Genomic DNA, 20,794 nt, shown 5'->3' with positions numbered 1-20,794 from the left:
ATGCATATAAGCCTTAAGGAGAAATACAAATATTTTTTCTAAAACATCTCTATTTAGTAGGAATTTGGTACATTTCTTATGGTTAGATTGATTTCTGTTGGATTGAGTTTTAGTTTTATTTCTAATTTTTCACTGTATACCACTTCAGAGTGGCCTGGTAATTACGTGGTGCCTATGCATTTAATGCAAATAGCAATTTATTTAATATCCACCTCAATATAACTTATACAATAATAATACATTAGGCGTATTACTTCCATCCAAGCCAAAAAATTTAGGCAAAACAGCGGCCAGCTAGGAAAAAAATAATTCAAAATGGAAACTTGCTGTAGTAAAAATATTTAACATAATTACTTACTAATGTTTCATTTTTCACCATTGCTTTTAGCCATGCAAAATCAACTGTTTTATATAATACTGCCACAAACAAGCTATTTTGAAAATATTCATTTGGAGATGAAGGGGCTCCTTCAGGATAGGTCATTCTTATTGTTGTTTTGTTGCCGACATCATTTGTGTATCCCTGAACAGGTGCATCATTTAACCTGTAAAACAAAATGCACAACGCAACTGGAGATATAACGTTAATACATGGATCTTTCTTTTTTTAATTGCATGAGATAACAGAAGAACAGAATTGGAAGGGACTTTGGAGGTCATCTAGTCCAGTGGTCGCCAACCGGTGGGCCACGGCCCACTGGTGGTCTGCGAGAAAGTCTTGGTGTTCCGCAGAAGAAATGTTCCTCCCAAAGCAATTAATCCAGGCTGCATGGAAACATAAGGCTGCGCTGCCCACATGGCCCGCAGGAACCCTCCCCACCCACTCACGCCTTACTTGGCAAACTTGCCTGCTAAGTTGCTATTTTTCCTTTTTCCGACCATCAGCTGTTCTGCTGTGCCGGGAGATTTAGATTAGCCAGAAAGCAGAAAATCGTTGCATTTCTTGCTTTCTAGCTAATCTTTAGATCTTCGGCTATGCTTTTAAGCAGAGCCGAACCTCCCTTAGAACTGAAGCTTCTATTTTTCAGTGCAGACTCAGGTAGCTGATGGCAGAAACACAGATCTCTAAGGGAATCTGTGATTCTGTGAGCAATTCAATCTGCCTGCCAGCTTTGCCTGATTTTGGGTAAAAGTTGCTCATTTTTTTTTTAAATAAAAAATTCAATATTTACATAAATATTTATAATATTTACATACAAGCCATGCCCAGCCAGTCACATGACACCCACAAATTAGGCTATGCCCAAGAACCGGTTGTTATGAAATTTGAATCCCACCCCTGCCTCTGTGTGTTTGTGTGTGTGTGTGTGTGAGAGAGAGAGAGAGAGAGAGAGAATGATAGAGGGGCTCCTGCTTGAGAAGGGGGTTAGACTAGAAGACCTCCAAGCCCCCTTCCAACCCACAAATTAGGCCGTGCCCAAGAACCGGTTGTGTGTGTGTGTGTGTGTGTGTGTGTGTGTGTGTGTGAGAGAGAGAGAGAGAGAGAGTGAGAGAGAGAGAGAGAGAGAGAGAGACGTTAGATCAGATCTCTCTCTCTCCCACCAATGTCAGCAAGCCACCATCAGTCAAAATTCATATTAGTGGTCCCCAGGATTTAAAATTATGAGTTTGGTGGTCCCTGAGGTCCAAAAGGTTGGCAACCCCTGATCTAGTCCAATCCCCTGCTTAGGCAGGAAGCCCTACACCACTTCAGACAAATGGTTATCCAGTGTCTTCTTAAAAACTTCCAGTGTTGGAGCATTTACAACTTCTGGAGGCCAGTTGCTCCACTGATTAATTGTTGTAACTGTTAGGAAATTCCTCCTTGGTTCAAGGTAGCTTCTTCCCATGGTTACACAGTAACCATGAAATTAAGATTCACTGTGAAACAGAACACTTTTCATTGGGAGCTGCCCAGAATTTTGCATTGGATAAGCGCCAATGTTAAGGTTTTTTTAAAAGGAAATAAAATGAAAGGCTTAGCCAAAGGGTAAATAAAAGTTTAACTGTCTTAATGGGAAACCTTCACCACCAGATTCAACAAAATTCACATGCTTCAGAAATTGGGGCTGGAGGTTTTTAAGAAAAGTCTGGACAACCATTTGTCCAGAATGAGAGAGGGGCTCCTGCTTGAGAAGGGGGTTAGACTAGAAGACCTCCAAGCCCCCTTCCAACTTTGTTATCCTGTCTGAAAGTGTCTCCTGCTTGAGCAGGGCAGGGTTGGACTAGAACAGTGGTCACCAACCAATGGGCCGGGGCCCACTGGTGGTCCGTGAGAAAATTTTGCTGGTCCGCAGAGAAATGTCCCCCCCCCCAAAGTAATTAATCCAGGCTGCGTGGGAACACAAGGCTGCGCCACCCATATGGCCCGCGGGAACACAAGGCTTGCATCGCTTGCATTGTGAACAACACGTAGTAGTGAGGGGAGGAGGGAAAGGGTAGAGGGGGGAACTTGCCCCACTCGCCCCACGTGCCTGGCCTGGCCACCGGGCTGCTTCTTTCTTCTTCTGCTTTTGGCTGCACGCAAGGAAAGTAGCAAAAGTCTTTCTTGTTCTCCCCCAAACTCTGCCAGAAATGAGTCTTTGGGACCCTACAAGGCCTCCTGCTCCAAGAGGCTGCGCCGGCAAAGATTCATGTCTGGCAGAGTTTGGGGGAGAACAAGAAAGACTTCTGCGGCTTCTGCTGCTTTCCTTGCATGAAGCCAAAAGTCTCTCCTCTCTCTCTCCCCCTGAGAACGGAACTGGAGACAGTATCCAGCGATGCCAAATAAAGAACGATCGATCGGTAGGAAAACAGGGTGGGGGATTTTCCTGCAGATTTTTGGGGGGTCTCTGATCTGCGGGATTTAAAATGATGAGTTTGGTAGTCCCTGAGGTCCAAAAGATTGGCGACCCATGGACTAGAAGACCTCCAAGGCCCCTCCAACTCTCTCCTTCCGTTAATAGACACTCTTTCCATTTGTGACCTTAGACAAAAACCCAAGATGTACCTTATGACAATGTCGAAGTGGTTGAGGGTGGAGCCCAGCTCCAACCCCCGTAATACACTGCTGCTCCCCACAACCACGCAGCGTTTGCACCGTCTCGACTGCAGCTCTGCTGGGAGATCGAATTCAGGCAGAAGCTGGACCAGGCCTTGAAGCGTGTCAAAAAAATCCCGAAACCCGAAAGGGGGCGGGTATTGAAAGAGATTGGAGTGAGCATCGACGTCCTTTGTTATGAAGGGAAGGAGATCCGCATTGTATCTGTTCGGAAACAGCTCGCTCCACTTGGTCTTCGCAAAAGACGGTCGGCACTCGGCTTGCAAAATTCCCTCTGAGTATTTCTGAGCTCTCTAGAAAAAGCGAAACATACCGGCCAGTTATAAAACCATTTTTGTGTGTTTGTCAACTCATAAAACATTCCTATGCCTGTTTTAGTAGTTGCCAATAAAAAGGGGGGTGGGGAGAAGGAAGGAAATCTGGAAGAACAGTGCAGCAGTTTGAAAGCAAAAGTGCATTCCAACTCTTTATCTTTAAAATATTGTAACTAAACTACCAGAGCTTTTGCCCGGGAATATATTTAGTTGGAGAACATGATTGATGACACCCAGCCCATGAATGGGCTCAATTGGAGAATCTGCTTTATGAGACACCCAGCGGGGAGGGGGGAAACAGAGTCACAGGGGATTGTAAATGACGTAGGCCAGAGTTGGCTTGCTGTCAGGATTCCAGCAATCGCCCAAATTAAATCATGATTCTCAAGCCAAACTTCAAAAAACTTCAAAGGATTTATTAGAGGCGACTGTCATGCCCCTGTGGCGGCAAAAATGGTATTTGCTCAAAATTGGGAGGATAGAGAAATTCCTAGGGAAGAGGAAGTAATAGAGAAGATACTACAATGCGCTGAAATGGATAGGTTGACATTAGAACTGAAGGATAAAGACGAGTCAGAATGCCACAAAATATGGAATAAATTTTACCAATGGTGGGTGTGATGACCCAGGGTGGAATACAAAAACAACACAGGTACAAAAACAGGTGAAGTCCCTTTAATTCCTTCAACTTGGCTTCCAAGCTCCAAATATCCTTGACTGGAGACAAAAAATTCCCCCACAAACAGTTGCAAAAAGGAGGAAATGCCGTTTAAACTAAAAAATACCTATAAATTATAAATAGAAAGAACAACAAAAACCACACTGAAGCAATTAAAGGAACCAGGCAAGATAAGGGCTTGAAGAGGTCCACAGATATCAGAATACACACCGGGAAGGACGCCAAAGTCAGGTGAGAACGGACAGACTAGAAATATTTTCACACTTTGTTTCCAGCACAGTCTGTCCTTTTAACCAGTTCTCACAGCTGCAGCCCATGAAGGGGATCAAGGCCCTTCCCCCCACTGTAGACCATGCCACTCAAGTTTCTCCCTTATCCATTCCTCCGTGTGCCCTGGGATGAAGAGGGGGTGGGCCTGGGTCCTCCTCTGACTGCCCAGCCGGCCTCTGCCCTTCCCCAGCCTCCTCCACAACCTCCGGAGCTGCACTCCCACTCCCTGTCGGCTGTTCCTCCTCTCCCTCAGAGTCAGTCTCCAACAGGGGCATGACAGAAGGATATGGAAGAGAGTTTGCAAAATGGAATAAGGACTAAAGGTGAAATAGGAAGGATGTGAGCGATTACTTACCCGAGAGGTAATGGGAAAGAACTGAAAAGTATGAAGTCCAAATGTATATAAACGTATATAATTTCTTTCTGAATGTAAAAGTACTGACAAAAATGTATATCAAAGAAGACTACCACGTTCAATGTTTTTTAATGTTTATATTTAATAAAATTTATTTTAAAGAAATAAATAAAGAATGTGCAGTGGACACAACCCGGTGATGTGGCATACAATTTTTTTCATCTATTCTGTTTTTTCCCCCCAAAAGTTTTATTTTATTCTATATTTACAATAAACCTATCTTTCCTTTAAACAGTGTGTCGACTGGGTACATATATCTTGTGCTAACAATTGTAATTTAGTATTTTTTTCTTACCAATATAACAATAATCACATTTCCTTTATAAATTGTTATCTCTTACATCGATCACCTCTATATCAATATTCACTTATTTCTCTATATAGTCATCTGCTCAAGTTTTAACTTGTTTTATTTTCCAACCATTGTTAAAAAATGTATCCCGTATCGTAATAGTATTCAGTTTCTTCTTTTTCTTTAATCACCAATGATAATTTATTCATCTCTGCACATTATTCGGCTTTGGTGTCCAATCTTTAATGCACTTTTTAAAATGTATAATTTTATTTATGATTTTTTTTCTTTAACATCCATAAGTGCTTAGCAAACAGTGTATTATTAAATAATACAAATTATTAAATTAAAGGTTTAAGTTCTTTATCTCCTTTCGGCAAGACAATGCTTGTCCAATGAAGCCAAAATAACAATTTCCCCAAAGAAAGCAACATTAAGGGGGAAAAGGATATCTAACGATTTCATACTACCATATATATACTATTCGTGAATAACAACTGACTAAATTGTGTTTTGCTTATCTCCGGATGGGCTTATCTGGAAGAATATGCAGTAATACTTTTTTTAAAACATCCCTATACCTCCTACACATTTACTCATTGATACGGCATCCGGGGACAAGATCCCCCTCAAATTGTTAAGCAAAATACTATGAAAAATCAGAAATGACTAGATAGGTTTGCTGATATAGAGATGGCTAGAACATATAGGTAGGCCTGAGTGTGTGACCACAAGTGGACACAAAATTTCTTTTGCCGAGGAGAACAATTGTTAAGTGAGTTTTACTTTACTTCCTGGCCACAGTGGTTAAAAGAGGAGGAGGAGGGAGGGGAGAGGAAGAGGAGGAAAGGAAGAAAAGAAAAGAAAAGAAAAGAAAAGAAAAGAAAAGAAAAGAAAAGAAAAGAAAAGAAAAGAAAAGAAAGTTTCATAAGCCCTTTCTGCACCTCTGCTTACTATTATTCTGCCCCCTCCACCCCTTTATTAAAACAGGGAGCTAACCTTGGCATGTTCTGGGTTGACCTTGTCAATTCTTCCTGTGTCACATGTCTTGACATCGTACCTTGTCTTGATCATGTAAATAAAGCAAAGCGCAATCCCAACTACCAGGATACACCTAAAAGGGTGAAAAAAGAGGAGACATTCATGGATGTTATCATATGCCACAATCTACATTCCAAAATGCAGGATTCCCCACCCACCCACCCACACCCACACACCCACTCCGTCCTACATTTAGCCCAGCTGACTCCAAGGGGGCGCGATGAAAAATGCATTTTTGCACAAGTGATGAATCCAACTTTAAAAGATAAGCAAGAATAACTTCGGACCCGCCTCAGACTAGATACTCCTCCGGAAGACCCCAAGGGATGCAATCCTGGTCAACTCAAGAGGTTGGGAGCAGATTCCCATCAACGAAGCATGGGCCAATTACCAGGAGTTCTAGTCCCACCTTAGCCATAGAAAGCCATCTGGGGGACTTTGGGCCAATCACCAGGAGACTTTGGACCAATCATCAGGAGACTGGGAGTTCTTGTCCCGCCTTAGCCATAGAAGGCCATCTGGGGACTTTGGGCCAATTACCAGGAGATGGGAGTTCTTGTCCTGCCTTAGCATAGAAAGCCATATGGGGGACTTCCGGTGGCATTTCCATCGATGACGGATCAAACTGCGATTGTGAGCGGCTTTGATCTGTGTTTACCTTGTTGGAAGGGTCCCTACCGGGACCGGAGTCATCTGATCCACCTCGGAGGGGTGGGGGAAGAGGGGGAGACTGCCAGCTGGGTCGAGGGGAGCCACATCTCCCCTCCCTAGCTAGGCATTACTCCCCTGGAAGACAGGGAGAAATGGCCGTTTAATGGCTGCCCTGAAGACGGAAAGCTACCGGGACTTAAGCATGCTCTGGAGAGGTGAAGTGGTGAGCGACTTGTAACCAGAGAAAAGAACTTGATTCCTTCTTAACAACCTCAAGAAGCAGAAAGAAGGAGCCCTCGCTTAAGAGTATCACAGTGGCGAACAGAAAATAAGAGGAAAATATAAGTAAAAAAGCACTTCTATCCTGGTCCTTTTTAACATTTTAGCTCAAGCCCAGTTCTATTAAAAAAAAATTAATTTCAAAGCAAATATTCCAAAGGGAAAGAGACTTACCTGAAACTACCTTTCAAAATCGAGGGTGATCTTTTCATTTTCATGCGTAACCAACATCGAACATGGTTCAAAAACCGAGCAGCTTCTTTCTGGCTGAAAGGCTACTTCATCCCTCAGCATTTCTGGGAAAGAGAAGTGTTTTCTGTGTCATAAAATAGGAGAAGTAGAACAGGAAATGCAAGCATACCTCAGTTTGCTTTGAATCAAAGGTTTATTTCATGAGTGTGATATGTAAAATTAGACCTGTGAAAATATAAAGCAATGGTAACGCCATCTGACAGGAATTCACCCAATTTTGTCTCGTGATTTTTTTTGAAGCTTAGGTCAGAACAGACTGCAAAAGTTGATGGAGTTGGCAGAGATGGCTAAATGGGCTGCTTTGATCCAAGGGGGAAAAAAATCTATAAATACTTGTAATTCCTACTTGGAAACCGCTTCTGGACTATGTGCTTGAGGTAGGGATAAAAATGAAACTTCGGTTTTGGGTTTTACTGATTAGATAGATTTGCTGTTCTGGAAATGGCTGGTTTAAACTATTATGCAAAAGTAAGAAGTTGAGGTTGGGCCTGCAATGGCTGCCGCGAGTAACTCGGCCTTCCGTTGCAATTTTTGGTCTTTCTTTTTGTTTTCCTCTTTGTCCCTATTGGCAAATACCTTGCTGGCCACTTCCATCAGCTCGCTCATGGGCTTTCCCAGGGCACCCTCAAGACGTTGCAATTTACGTCGTATGTCCAGGGCACTCTGGGAAATGAATGCCATAGTCATCATACGCGCGTTCTCAGGGGCTGAGGGGTCTATAGGGGTGTACATACGGTATGCCTCTACCAGCCAGGTGTAAAATGCTTCTGGGCTCTCGGTGGGTTCCTGCAATATTAAAGCAGGCTTTGACATATTAATCACAGGCTTTCCTGCAAGGCGAATGGCTCGGACTACAAGGGACTGGTAATCCCTCAATCGTGTTTTCCTTCATCAGTGTAAAGATCCCAGTCTGGGTTACTAGATGGGTATTTCTCATCCATGAGGTCAATTAAAGCAGTGATCCCCAACCTTTTTATGCCGCGCCCAGTACCGCATCAGCTGGGCGCCGCGGCCTGGTACCGCATCAGCTGGGCGCGCCATCTTTTCGTGATGAAAAGCGTGTCTTTTGATGGTGAGCTTTTCTACCTGGAAAAGCTCACCGGAAGCACGTTGTTAAGCCTGGATTCCCCAACCTTTTGAGGTTGCTCCCTCCTTAACTGATCTCTTTCAAGCCTTCTTCTGGCCTCTTCAATCAATCTGCCAGTGATATCAGTTAAAGTTAGGCTTTCTTTAGGCAATATTTCAAGGGAAGTTACGTAGTCATCAAAACTTTCGTCTAATGAAGATAGAATTATGTAGACCTGGTGTAGTTCAGAGAAAATTAATTCCTTCTCATGCAGTTCTTGGAAAATGCTTTTCATAGTATTCAAATGACTCAGCATATCACCATTCTTTTGAAGATACGTGCGGAAAAGCTTCCGTGTTAGATTTATGTGAGCACCAACGTTATCTCGAACATAAATCCTCCTCAGTTTTTGCCAACACCCAACAGCAGTTTGCTCTCCGCGTATATGAACAAGCTGCTCATCAGTTAATGATAGTCCTATGATGCAAAGTGCTTGCTCATTTTTTTCTTTAAATTCTTTTATCTTCTGACTATCTCCCTCATCTTCAGGATCCCATTCTTCTACGTTTGGTGGATTTTCAATTATGTTCCACAGACCTTCTCTTCGTAGAAGTAGACTACATTTCATAGACCATGAAACATAGTTTGTTCCATCCAGCTTGGATATAAGGGACAAACTTTGTAGACTGACTTGTGCCATGTTTCACTATATGGAAATAAAACTATAATTGATAAAACACAGCTGTCTGTTTACTGTAACGTGTAACAACACAAAATCTCACTTTTTACAGAAACCTGTTTTTATCCTAGTTAAACTGACTTTGCAGTCTCTCTGGGCCCATAACCAGTGTTAAGCCTGGATTCCCCAACAGGTGTTAAGGAAAACAAACTAAACAGAACGTGCAGCGAAGTCAGATAGGAAGACAGGTAAATGTGTGAGATAAGCCTTCTCGTTAACACGCAGTAAAAATACAGATACGCTTGTGCTATCAAAATTATAATTTATTCCATTTAAGAATTATAGCATAGTCATGTAAACAGTCCAGTAGTCATATATCAATTTCAGTCAAGTCTTGTCAGGGATATAGCCAATGTCAGTACACTTACAATAAATCTGTCCAATCTTCTCTCCGTTGAGAAATATCAACACACTTCTTCACTCCCCGTTTCAGCAAGAACGCAGTCTTCAATAAGCCAGCCAGTAAGAGCCAGAGAGTGCCTTGCTGCTTATATAGTACTTTTACAGCTGCACCCTTAATTACATTCCTTTTAGCTTAAAGTCACATACACTTTATCTGACAAACCATGATTCATCATTTTATTATCTTTACCCAAAACAGTTAGGGTAAAACAATGTTATCCCTAACATTCTCCCCTTTTGGGTAATAATAATAAATATTACAATAATATATCCATTTACACTTTCAAATCATAATTGTCACAACTCTCTTTAAATTTTACAACACCTTGTGCTTTTGTAAACTGGTCTGCAATATTTTCTTCCGTCATGCAGTACTCAAGTTTAATTAGACCATTTTTAACAGATTCTCTAACATTTAAGTATCTTAAATCAGTATGCTTTGATCTAGCCTTTACAGCAATATTAGTAGCTAATTGTATAGCTGCCTGGTTGTCCTCATACACAATAATAGAATCTTTAACAGTTATACCCATGTCTAATAATAACTGTTTGTACAGAATTAAGTCAGTGCATAGTAATGACAGACATGAAAATTCTGCTTCCATAGTTGACAAGCTAATATGCTGTTGTCTGATTGACCTCCACCCTATTAAAGTCTTACCAAATAATATAACCATCCCAGATGTTGATTTTCTAGTGTTTATGTCAGTTGCAAAATTTGCATCTGCATAGGCACTTAGATTCAAATCACCTTTTGGCTCTAGATACAAAGCATGATGCATTGTTCCTTTAAGATATCTTAAAATTCTCTTTAATGCTTGCCAATGACATTGATGTGGATCATTATTATATCGTGCCAGCTGATTAATACTATAAGCTATATCTGGCCTAGACCAATTGCTTATATATGATAAGCTACCAATCAAAGATTGATACATGGTCTTATCAAATTTGGGACTTTGAGCATCCATTTTGCAAATTTCCTGACTCATTGGAGTCTTTGCAGGCTTACAAAGTTCCATTTTATACAATTTAATTAATTGGCAAATTTTATCCTCTTGTGATATCTTACATCCTTTTGTGGTTTTATTAATTGTCAATCCTAGATACTTTTTAATTTCACCTAAATGCTTTAATTTTATCCTTTTGGCTAATAATGAAATAATCTCAGTAGCTTCATTATTGGTCTTAGTAATCAAAGCAATATCATCTGTAAATAATAACAATAATGACACTGTTCCATTATTTTCTCTTTTAAACATACATGGATCTGCTAAACCAGATTTAAACTCTATATTGTTTAATTCTTTCACAATATATTGGTTCCATTCATAGCCAGATTGTTTCAATCCATATAAACTCTTCTTGAGTTTCCAACAATCATTGCTATTTACTTTATTATCTTTTATACCAACTGGTTTTTTCAAATATATTGTATGCTGCAATGGTGCATGCAGATATGCAGTTTCTACGTCTAAATGGTTAACTATATAATTCTTCTTAGCTGCCCATACTAAAGCGGCTCTTAAAGTTGTAGCCTTAAGATTTGGTGCAAATACCTCATCATAATCATATGTATTTTGGTTAAATCCTTGTGCTACTAACCTAGCCTTATAAGTTACTTTCCCATTATTTCCAGTCTTTACTTTAAATATCCATTTGCATCCAATGGATTTTTCCCCTGGAGGTAATTTGGTTTCTTCATAAACCTTCATTTCCTTTAATGAATTTAACTCTTTTTCCATTGCCTTTTGCCAATTCACCTGATCCTTAGCAGGATACATCTTAAGTTCATCTATGCTAGTAGGAACTTTATTTACTTGGCAAACAATACTTGCCTGATATCTATCAGGTGGTCTAGTTATACGCGTTGTGCGTCTAGGTATAACAGGACTTAGAGGTGGACTTTCCTTTATTTCCTGTTCTTGACTATCTATCTCTTCATGATCAATTATCTCCTCTTGATCTGATTCTATTCGCTCTTCATGGACTTCTTCTTTAATTGGACTTTTCTTATAACTAGTCTTTTCTTTCTGCCTCTTGTAGTGTTCTATAATAACATCATTATCTGAATCCTGCTCTAATCTATTCCATCCTATATGTTCTAGGAATTGTGCACTAGCACTGCAGTATACTCTAGATGTACCTGGTTCCCAGAATCTATAAGATCTATGGTTTGCTTGATATCCAACAAAAATTAATCTTTTAGCTCTATGTTGTCCTTTGTGCCTGAGTTGTGTAGGGATATGCACCCATGCTGGTGCACCAAATGTGTGAATATAACTCAAATCAGGTTTCCTACCATGCCACAGTGTGAATGGTAATTCATCTGTTGTTTTATTAACAACATTGTTTAATATGTGATTCCCACACATTATAGCTTCTCCCCACAAATTTTCAGGTAATCCAGAATCAGATAACATTGTTCTTCCCATTGATTGCAGTGTTTGGCCTCTTCTCTCTATAAATGCATTATGTTGAGGCCTATATGGTGCAGACTTTTTTATGTTGAATACCTGCCATTCTAAGTCTATTTTGGAATTTATTATTTGTAAATTCCGTACCATTATCTGTTATAAGAGTTACTAATTTCTTTTTTAGTTTTCCTCTCAGCAAATTTTAACCAATTAAAGAAATTTGTATACGTTTCAGTTTTTCTCTTCATTAAAAAACAGAAACCATACCTAGAATAGTGGTCCATTATGCTTAATATGTATCTAGCACCACCTACACTTGGCTTTTTAGGACCTATTATATCGGCAAATACTACCTCTAAAGGCTCTTTGGTAGTAAATCCATCAACTCTATTTGCCGGTATAACTTTGCTTTTGTTTTGATTACAAGCAGAACATTGCAAATACTTATTACAAGGTTTCAAACTTATTCCTTTAGATAGTTGAACAGTTCTCTTAATCATTTTAAAATTTAAATGACCTAACCTTCGTGTAACAAGTGAATACATTCATCATGAGGTTTCTTATTATCATAAATTGTGTTAGCCACCTTTAAACCATTATCATTTAACACATATAAGTCACCTCTTAAAGATGCAGTAATTTTCTTACCTTCTTTTTCAATTAAACAAGTATCTCCCCTAAAGGTAACTATGTATCCTAATCTAACCAACATTCTAACTGAAAGCAAATTAAATTTAAGTTGAGGTAGATATAACATTTTTATGTTCTCATTTATACTAGAACAATGTGCAATACCTTGACCTTTTGCCTTCATATTCCATCCGTTTGCCAGTGAGATATGCTGTGAACTCATGGACATTTTTACAAATTTTTTGTTATCATTTGTAATACAGTGGGACGCACCACTGTCAACCACCCATAAATTATTTTTTACAACTCCATTACTATACATTGCTAACTCATAATTCTTATTTCTTCTTTGATGTCTTCCAGTATTCTGGCTTGCATTCTGGCGCTTTGGTTTCTTACAAAATCTTGATAAATGTCCTCTCCTTCCACAATTAAAACACTTTTTAATTGCGTATGCAGTAGGAGATTCATTATTTTCCTTTTGAGGTTGCTCCCTCCTTAACTGATCTCTTTCAAGCCTTCTTCTGGCCTCTTCAATCAATCTGCCAGTGATATCAGTTAAAGTTAGGCTTTCTTTAGGCAATATTTCAAGGGAAGTTACGTAGTCATCAAAACTTTCGTCTAATGAAGATAGAATTATGTAGACCTGGTGTAGTTCAGAGAAAATTAATTCCTTCTCATGCAGTTCTTGGAAAATGCTTTTCATAGTATTCAAATGACTCAGCATATCACCATTCTTTTGAAGATACGTGCGGAAAAGCTTCCGTGTTAGATTTATGTGAGCACCAACGTTATCTCGAACATAAATCCTCCTCAGTTTTTGCCAACACCCAACAGCAGTTTGCTCTCCGCGTATATGAACAAGCTGCTCATCAGTTAATGATAGTCCTATGATGCAAAGTGCTTGCTCATTTTTTTTCTTTAAATTCTTTTATCTTCTGACTATCTCCCTCATCTTCAGGATCCCATTCTTCTACGTTTGGTGGATTTTCAATTATGTTCCACAGACCTTCTCTTCGTAGAAGTAGACTACATTTCATAGACCATGAAACATAGTTTGTTCCATCCAGCTTGGATATAAGGGACAAACTTTGTAGACTGACTTGTGCCATGTTTCACTATATGGAAATAAAACTATAATTGATAAAACACAGCTGTCTGTTTACTGTAACGTGTAACAACACAAAATCTCACTTTTACAGAAACCTGTTTTTATCCTAGTTAAACTGACTTTGCAGTCTCTCTGGGCCCATAACCAGTGTTAAGCCTGGATTCCCCAACAGGTGTTAAGGAAAACAAACTAAACAGAACGTGCAGCGAAGTCAGATAGGAAGACAGGTAAATGTGTGAGATAAGCCTTCCCGTTAACACGCAGTAAAAATACAGATACGCTTGTGCTATCAAAATTATAATTTATTCCATTTAAGAATTATAGCTTAGTCATGTAAACAGTCCAGTAGTCATATATCAATTTCAGTCAAGTCTTGTCAGGGATACTCTATTTGCAAAGTCCAATCTGTCCAATCTTCTCTCCGTTGAGAAATATCAACACACTTCTTCACTCCCCGTTTCAGCAAGAACGCAGTCTTCAATAAGCCAGCCAGTAAGAGCCAGAGAGTGCCTTGCTGCTTATATAGTACTTTTACAGCTGCACCCTTAATTACATTCCTTTAGCTTAAAGTCACATACACTTTATCTGACAAACCATGATTCATCATTTTATTATCTTTACCCAAAACAGTTAGGGTAAAACAATGTTATCCCTAACACACGTTTTCATCAAAAAAAGATGGCGGCGCCCAGCAAGCCAGCGGCCCGGTAGGACTTGTTCCGCGGACCGATACCGGTCTGCGGACCGGTGGTTGGGGACCCCTGAATTAAAGAATGATTCAGTGTAACATCAGGTTTTAATATTTCACTGATTGCATTCCTAATTTTCTCCCTTTCCTCGGGGCTGAACAATGTCCCCATGAGTTGTTGGACATCTAGCCAATTGGGATTATGGGCATCCATTATTGTCTTCACTAAGTCTGCCACTTCCATGGGTTTTTCGCTGAATGGGCCGTAATGTAACTTCCAATTTAACAGGTCTGAGGAAGTGAAAGGTACATGCTGGAATAATGAGAGTGTGACTGACTCAGAGGGGTTCCTAGGGTTAATGGCCAGTTGATCTACCTGCCTCAGAGGAGCTGTTAGAGAGGCTTTTTCTGTTTTTGCTCGAGTCCTGGCAGCAACTGGCTCAGTTCCAGATGAAGTCCCCTCCCCGGTTCCAGACTCAGAGATTGTCGGGACCTCTCAGTAGAAATAGGGTCAGGCCATTTTTCCACTGGTGTAGAGGATGCCCGCTGGGGAGGGTCAGCCTGGGCTGATCGATCTGTCTTCTTTACATATGGGGACCATTGGTCCAGCTGGGCCATGAACCCAGAGACCCTGATGATTCTTCATCTCCCCATCCATCAACAAACCCTCCTGGTGGCACATATGGTGGGGGTGTGGCGCTCCTCAGGACAACTGGGTAACACCTGCACGGTTTTGCGCAGGTTTTCAGTGTAACCTTTCGTGACAAGACAGTTTGAGGGAAAGGGTTGAAGAGGAGAGTAGGGGTCCTCCTTCTCCGGACACACGAGTCACATCCACACACACCCTACTCCAGGGAGCCGATGCACACGGTCTCCGATGGGAACTGCGGGCGCCACTCGCTTTCTACTGACCCACGGTGCTGGACACTCACAGTCACCAATGGGAACTGCAGTAGTCTTTCTTTTCACAATCAGGCCCTGACAATTCCACCCACCTTACCTTTAAGAGAGGGTGATCAGTCCTCTCCGTCCCTGCTTATAGGAGGGATTATTTTCCCCAGCAATACTTCTTCGCCTGCAGGCGTGCCTTCCTTCTTCACAGCTGGCCAGCCCCCAGTCCTGTTCCTTTCTTACCTTCAGCAGTGGTTCTTGGAGGTGCTGATCGCCGATGCCAGGGAACAGAGGTCTAAGGAAGTCCTCGATTCAAAGGTCCGATGGCGCCTGGGATGTTCCCCTACAACTCACCGATACTCTGGCAATCGGGATGGACCACTCCAGAGGGCCTCAGGGCCCTTCAGTCCCATCTGGGGTGCCATTAAATGTAGCAGCAAGTCATATGTCAAGACAGGACTCAAGACCACGGAAAAGGTGGAGGAAATCAGGTTTATTGCGCTAATGCCCAGAGCATTAGAGCAACATAACCCCCAATTTCCCCCAAAGAAATAGGTCAACATTAAGGGGGAAAAGGATATCTAACGATTTCATACTACCATATATATACTATTCGTGAATAACAACCTTAGTTGTGACTAAATTGTGTTTTGCTTATCTCCGGATGGGCTTATCTGGAAGAATATGCAGTAATACTTTTTTAAAACATCCCTATACCTCCTACACATTTACTCATTGATACGGCATCCGGGGACAAGATCCCCTCAAATTGTTAAGCAAAATACTATGAAAAATCAGAAATGACTAGATAGGTTTGCTGATATAGAGATGGCTAGAACATATAGGTAGGCCTGAGTGTGTGACCACAAGTGGACACAAAATTTCTTTTGCCGAGGAGAACAATTGTTAAGTGAGTTTTACTTTACTTCCTGGCCACAGTGGTTAAAAAGAGGAGGAGGAGGGAGGGGAGAGGAAGAGGAGGAAAGGAAGAAAAGAAAAGAAAAGAAAAGAAAAGAAAAGAAAAGAAAAGAAAAGAAAAGAAAAGAAAAGAAAAGAAAAGAAAAGAAAAGAAAAGAAAAGAAAGTTTCATAAGCCCTTTCTGCACCTCTGCTTACTATTATTCTGCCCTCCACCCCTTTATTAAAACAGGGAGCTAACCTTGGCATGTTCTGGGTTGACCTTGTCAATTCTTCCTGTGTCACATGTCTTGACATCGTACCTTGTCTTGATCATGTAAATAAAGCAAAGCGCAATCCCAACTACCAGGATACACCTAAAAGGGTGAAAAAAAGAGAGACATTCATGGATGTTATCATATGCCACAATCTACATTCCAAAATGCAGGATTCCCCCACCCACCCACCCACACCCACACACCCACTCCGTCCTACATTTAGCCCAGCTGACTCCAAGGGGGCGCGCGATGAAAAATGCATTTTTGCACAAGTGATGAATCCAACTTTAAAAGATAAGCAAGAATAACTTCGGACCCGCCTCAGACTAGATACTCCTCCGGAAGACCCCAAGGGATGCAATCCTGGTCAACTCAAGAGGTTGGGAGCAGATTCCCATCAACGAAGCATGGGCCAATTACCAGGAGTTCTAGTCCCACCTTAGCCATAGAAAGCCATCTGGGGGACTTTGGGCCAATCACCAGGAGACTTTGGACCAATCATCAGGAGACTGGGAGTTCTTGTCCCGCCTTAGCCATAGAAGGCCATCTGGGACTTTGGGCCAATTACCAGATGGGAATTCTAGATCCCGCCTTAGCATAGAAAGCCATATGGGGGACTTCCGGTGGCATTTCCGTCGATGACGGATCAAACTGCGATTGTGAGCGGCTTTGATCTGTGTTTACCTTGTTGGAAGGGTCCCTACCGGGACCGGAGTCATCTGATCCACCTCGGAGGGGTGGGGGAAGAGGGGGAGACTGCCAGCTGGGTCGAGGGGAGCCACATCTCCCCTCCCTAGCTAGGCATTACTCCCCTGGAAGACAGGGAGAAATGGCCATTTAATGGCTGCCCTGAAGACGGAAAGCTACCGGGACTTAAGCATGCTCTGGAGAGGTGAAGTGGTGAGCGACTTGTAACCAGAGAAAAGAACTTGATTCCTTCTTAACAACCTCAAGAAGCAGAAAGAAGGAGCCCTCGCTTAAGAGTATCACAGTGGCGAACAGAAAATAAGAGGAAAATATAAGTAAAAAAGCACTTCTATCCTGGTCCTTTTTAACATTTTAGCTCAAGCCCAGTTCTATTAAAAAAAAATTAATTTCAAAGCAAATATTCCAAAGGGAAAGAGACTTACCTGAAACTACCTTTCAAAATCGAGGGGTGATCTTTTCATTTTCATGCAACCAACATCGAACATGGTTCAAAAACCGAGCAGCTTCTTTCTGGCTGAAAGGCTACTTCATCCCTCAGCATTTCTGGGAAAGAGAAGTGTTTTCTGTGTCATAAAATAGGAGAAGTAGAACAGGAAATGCAAGCATACCTCAGTTTGCTTTGAATCAAAGGTTTATTTCATGAGTGTGATATGTAAAATTAGACCTGTGAAAATATAAAGCAATGGTAACGCCATCTGACAGGAATTCACATTAGCCCAATTTTGTCTCGTGATTTTTTTGAAGCTTAGGTCAGAACAGACTGCAAAAGTTGATGGAGTTGGCAGAGATGGCTAAATGGGCTGCTTTGATCCAAGGGGGAAAAAAATCTATAAATACTTGTAATTCCTACTTGGAAACCGCTTCTGGACTATGTGCTTGAGGTAGGGATAAAAATGAAACTTCGGTTTTGGGTTTTACTGATTAGATAGATTTGCTGTTCTGGAAATGGCTGGTTTAAACTATTATGCAAAAGTAAGAAGTTGAGGTTGGGCCTGCAATGGCTGCCGCGAGTAACTCTCGGCCTTCCGTAATTTTGGTCTTTCTTTTTGTTTTCCTCTTTGTCCCTATTGGCAAATACCTTGCTGGCCACTTCCATCAGCTCGCTCATGGCTTTCCCAGGGCACCCTCAAGACGTTGCAATTTACGTCATGTCCAGGGCACTCTGGGAAATGAATGCCATAGTCATCATACATCGCGTTCTCAGGGGCTGAGGGGTCTATAGGGTGTACATACGGTATGCCTCTACCAGCCAGGTGTAAAATGCTTCTGGGCTCGGTGGGTTCCTGCAATATTAAAGCAGGCTTTGACATATTAATCACAGGCTTTCCTGCAAGGCGAATGGCTCGGACTACAAGGGACTGGTAATCCCTCAATCGTGTTTTCCCTTCATCAGTGTAAAGATCCCAGTCTGGGTTACTAGATGGGTATTTCTCATCCATGAGGTCAATTAAAGCAGTGATCCCCAACCTTTTTTATGCCGCGGCCCAGTACCGGCATCAGCTGGGCGCCGGCGGCCTGGTACCGGCATCAGCTGGGCGCTGCCATCTTTTTGATGAAAACGTGCTTCCGGTGAGCTTTCTACCGAAAAGCTCACCAGAAGCGCTGGCGCCGCCATCTTTTTTGATGAAAACGTGCTTCCGGTGAGCTTTCTACCTGGAAAAGCTCACCGAAGCACGCTGTTAAGCCTGGATTCCCAACCTTTTGAGGTTGCTCCCTCCTTAACTGATCTCTTTCAAGCCTTCTTCTGGCCTCTTCAATCAATCTGCCAGTGATATCAGTTAAAGTTAGGCTTTCTTTAGGCAATATTTCAAGGGAAGTTACGTAGTCATCAAAACTTTCGTCTAATGAAGACAGAATTATGTAGACCTGGTGTAGTTCAGAGAAAATTAATTCCTTCTCATGCAGTTCTTGGAAAATGCTTTTCATAGTATTCAAATGACTCAGCATATCACCATTCTTTTGAAGATACGTGCGGAAAAGCTTCCGTGTTAGATTTATGTGAGCACCAACGTTATCTCGAACATAAATCCTCCTCAGTTTTGCCAACACCCAACAGCAGTTTGCTCTCCGCGTATATGAACAAGCTGCTCATCAGTTAATGATAGTCCTATGATGCAAAGTGCTTGCTCATTTTTTTCTTTAAATTCTTTTATCTTCTGACTATCTCCCTCATCTTCAGGATCCCATTCTTCTACGTTTGGTGGATTTTCAATTATGTTCCACAGACCTTCTCTTCGTAGAAGTAGACTACATTTCATAGACCATGAAACATAGTTTGTTCCATCCAGCTTGGATATAAGGGACAAACTTTGTAGACTGACTTGTGCCATGTTTCACTATATGGAAATAAAACTATAATTGATAAAACACAGCTGTCTGTTTACTGTAACGTGTAACAACACAAAATCTCACTTTTTACAGAAACCTGTTTTTATCCTAGTTAAACTGACTTTGCAGTCTCTCTGGGCCCATAACCAGTGTTAAGCCTGGATTCCCCAACAGGTGTTAAGGAAAACAAACTAAACAGAACGTGCAGCGAAGTCAGATAGGAAGACAGGTAAATGTGTGAGATAAGCCTTCTCGTTAACACGCAGTAAAAATACAGATACGCTTGTGCTATCAAAATTATAATTTATTCCATTTAAGAATTATAGCATAGTCATGTAAACAGTCCAGTAGTCATATATCAATTTCAGTCAAGTCTTGTCAGGGATACTCTATTTGCAAAGTCCGTGTTGAATAGCCAATGTCAGTACACTTACAATAAATCTGTCCAATCTTCTCTCCGTTGAGAAATATCAACACACTTCTTCACTCCCCGTTTCAGCAAGAACGCAGTCTTCAATAAGCCAGCCAGTAAGAGCCAGAGAGTGCCTTGCTGCTTATATAGTACTTTTACAGCTGCACCCTTAATTACATTCCTTTAGCTTAAAGTCACATACACTTTATCTGACAAACCATGATTCATCATTTTATTATCTTTACCCAAAACAGTTAGGGTAAAACAATGTTATCCCTAACATTCTCCCCTTTTGGGTAATAATAATAAATATTACAATAATATATCCATTTACACTTTCAAATCATAATTGTCACAACTCTCTTTAAATTTTACAACACCTTGTGCTTTTGTAAACTGGTCTGCAATATTTTCTTCCGTCATGCAGTACTCAAGTTTAATTAGACCATTTTTAACAGATTCTCTAACATTTAAGTATCTTAAATCAGTATGCTTTGATCTAGCCTTTACAGCAATATTAGTAGCTAATTGTATAGCTGCCTGGTTGTCCTCATACACAATAATAGAATCTTTAACAGTTATACCCATGTCTAATAATAACTGTTTGTACAGAATTAAGTCAGTGCATAGTAATGACAGACATGAAAATTCTGCTTCCATAGTTGACAAGCTAATATGCTGTTGTCTGATTGACCTCCACCCTATTAAAGTCTTACCAAATAATATAACCATCCCAGATGTTGATTTTCTAGTGTTTATGTCAGTTGCAAAATTTGCATCTGCATAGGCACTTAGATTCAAATCACCTTTTGGCTCTAGATACAAAGCATGATGCATTGTTCCTTTAAGATATCTTAAAATTCTCTTTAATGCTTGCCAATGACATTGATGTGGATCATTATTATATCGTGCCAGCTGATTAATACTATAAGCTATATCTGGCCTAGACCAATTGCTTATATATGATAAGCTACCAATCAAAGATTGATACATGGTCTTATCAAATTTGGGACTTT

The 20,794-nt window shown here is 40.9% G+C and overlaps 2 protein-coding genes across 2 annotated transcripts in view; one reads left to right on the top strand and one right to left on the bottom strand.

Moving 5' to 3' along the window:
- Positions 1-20,794, top strand: part of ATOH8 (atonal bHLH transcription factor 8) — a 249,058-nt gene that overhangs the window by 58,448 nt on the left and 169,816 nt on the right. The window lies entirely within an intron of this gene.
- ST3GAL5 (ST3 beta-galactoside alpha-2,3-sialyltransferase 5) overlaps positions 1-20,794 on the bottom strand; it is a 42,536-nt gene that overhangs the window by 3,925 nt on the left and 17,817 nt on the right. The window contains exons 2-5 of the mRNA XM_087967603.1: positions 7,135-7,256; positions 5,989-6,103; positions 2,969-3,312; positions 359-545 (exon numbers count right to left, since the gene is read on the bottom strand). Of these exons, the coding sequence (XP_087823729.1) occupies positions 359-545; positions 2,969-3,312; positions 5,989-6,103; positions 7,135-7,178 (690 nt within the window). The 5' untranslated portion in view covers positions 7,179-7,256. The remainder of the gene's footprint in view (positions 1-358; positions 546-2,968; positions 3,313-5,988; positions 6,104-7,134; positions 7,257-20,794) is intronic.

Source organism: Notechis scutatus, chromosome 5, assembly GCF_049901735.1.
Source record: "Notechis scutatus isolate UNSWTSFEM ecotype Mainland chromosome 5, rNotScu1.2, whole genome shotgun sequence".
Lineage (NCBI taxonomy): Eukaryota > Metazoa > Chordata > Lepidosauria > Squamata > Elapidae > Notechis > Notechis scutatus.
The sequence above is the reverse complement of the archived record's forward strand: the minus strand, read 5'-3'. Positions and strand labels throughout refer to the sequence as shown.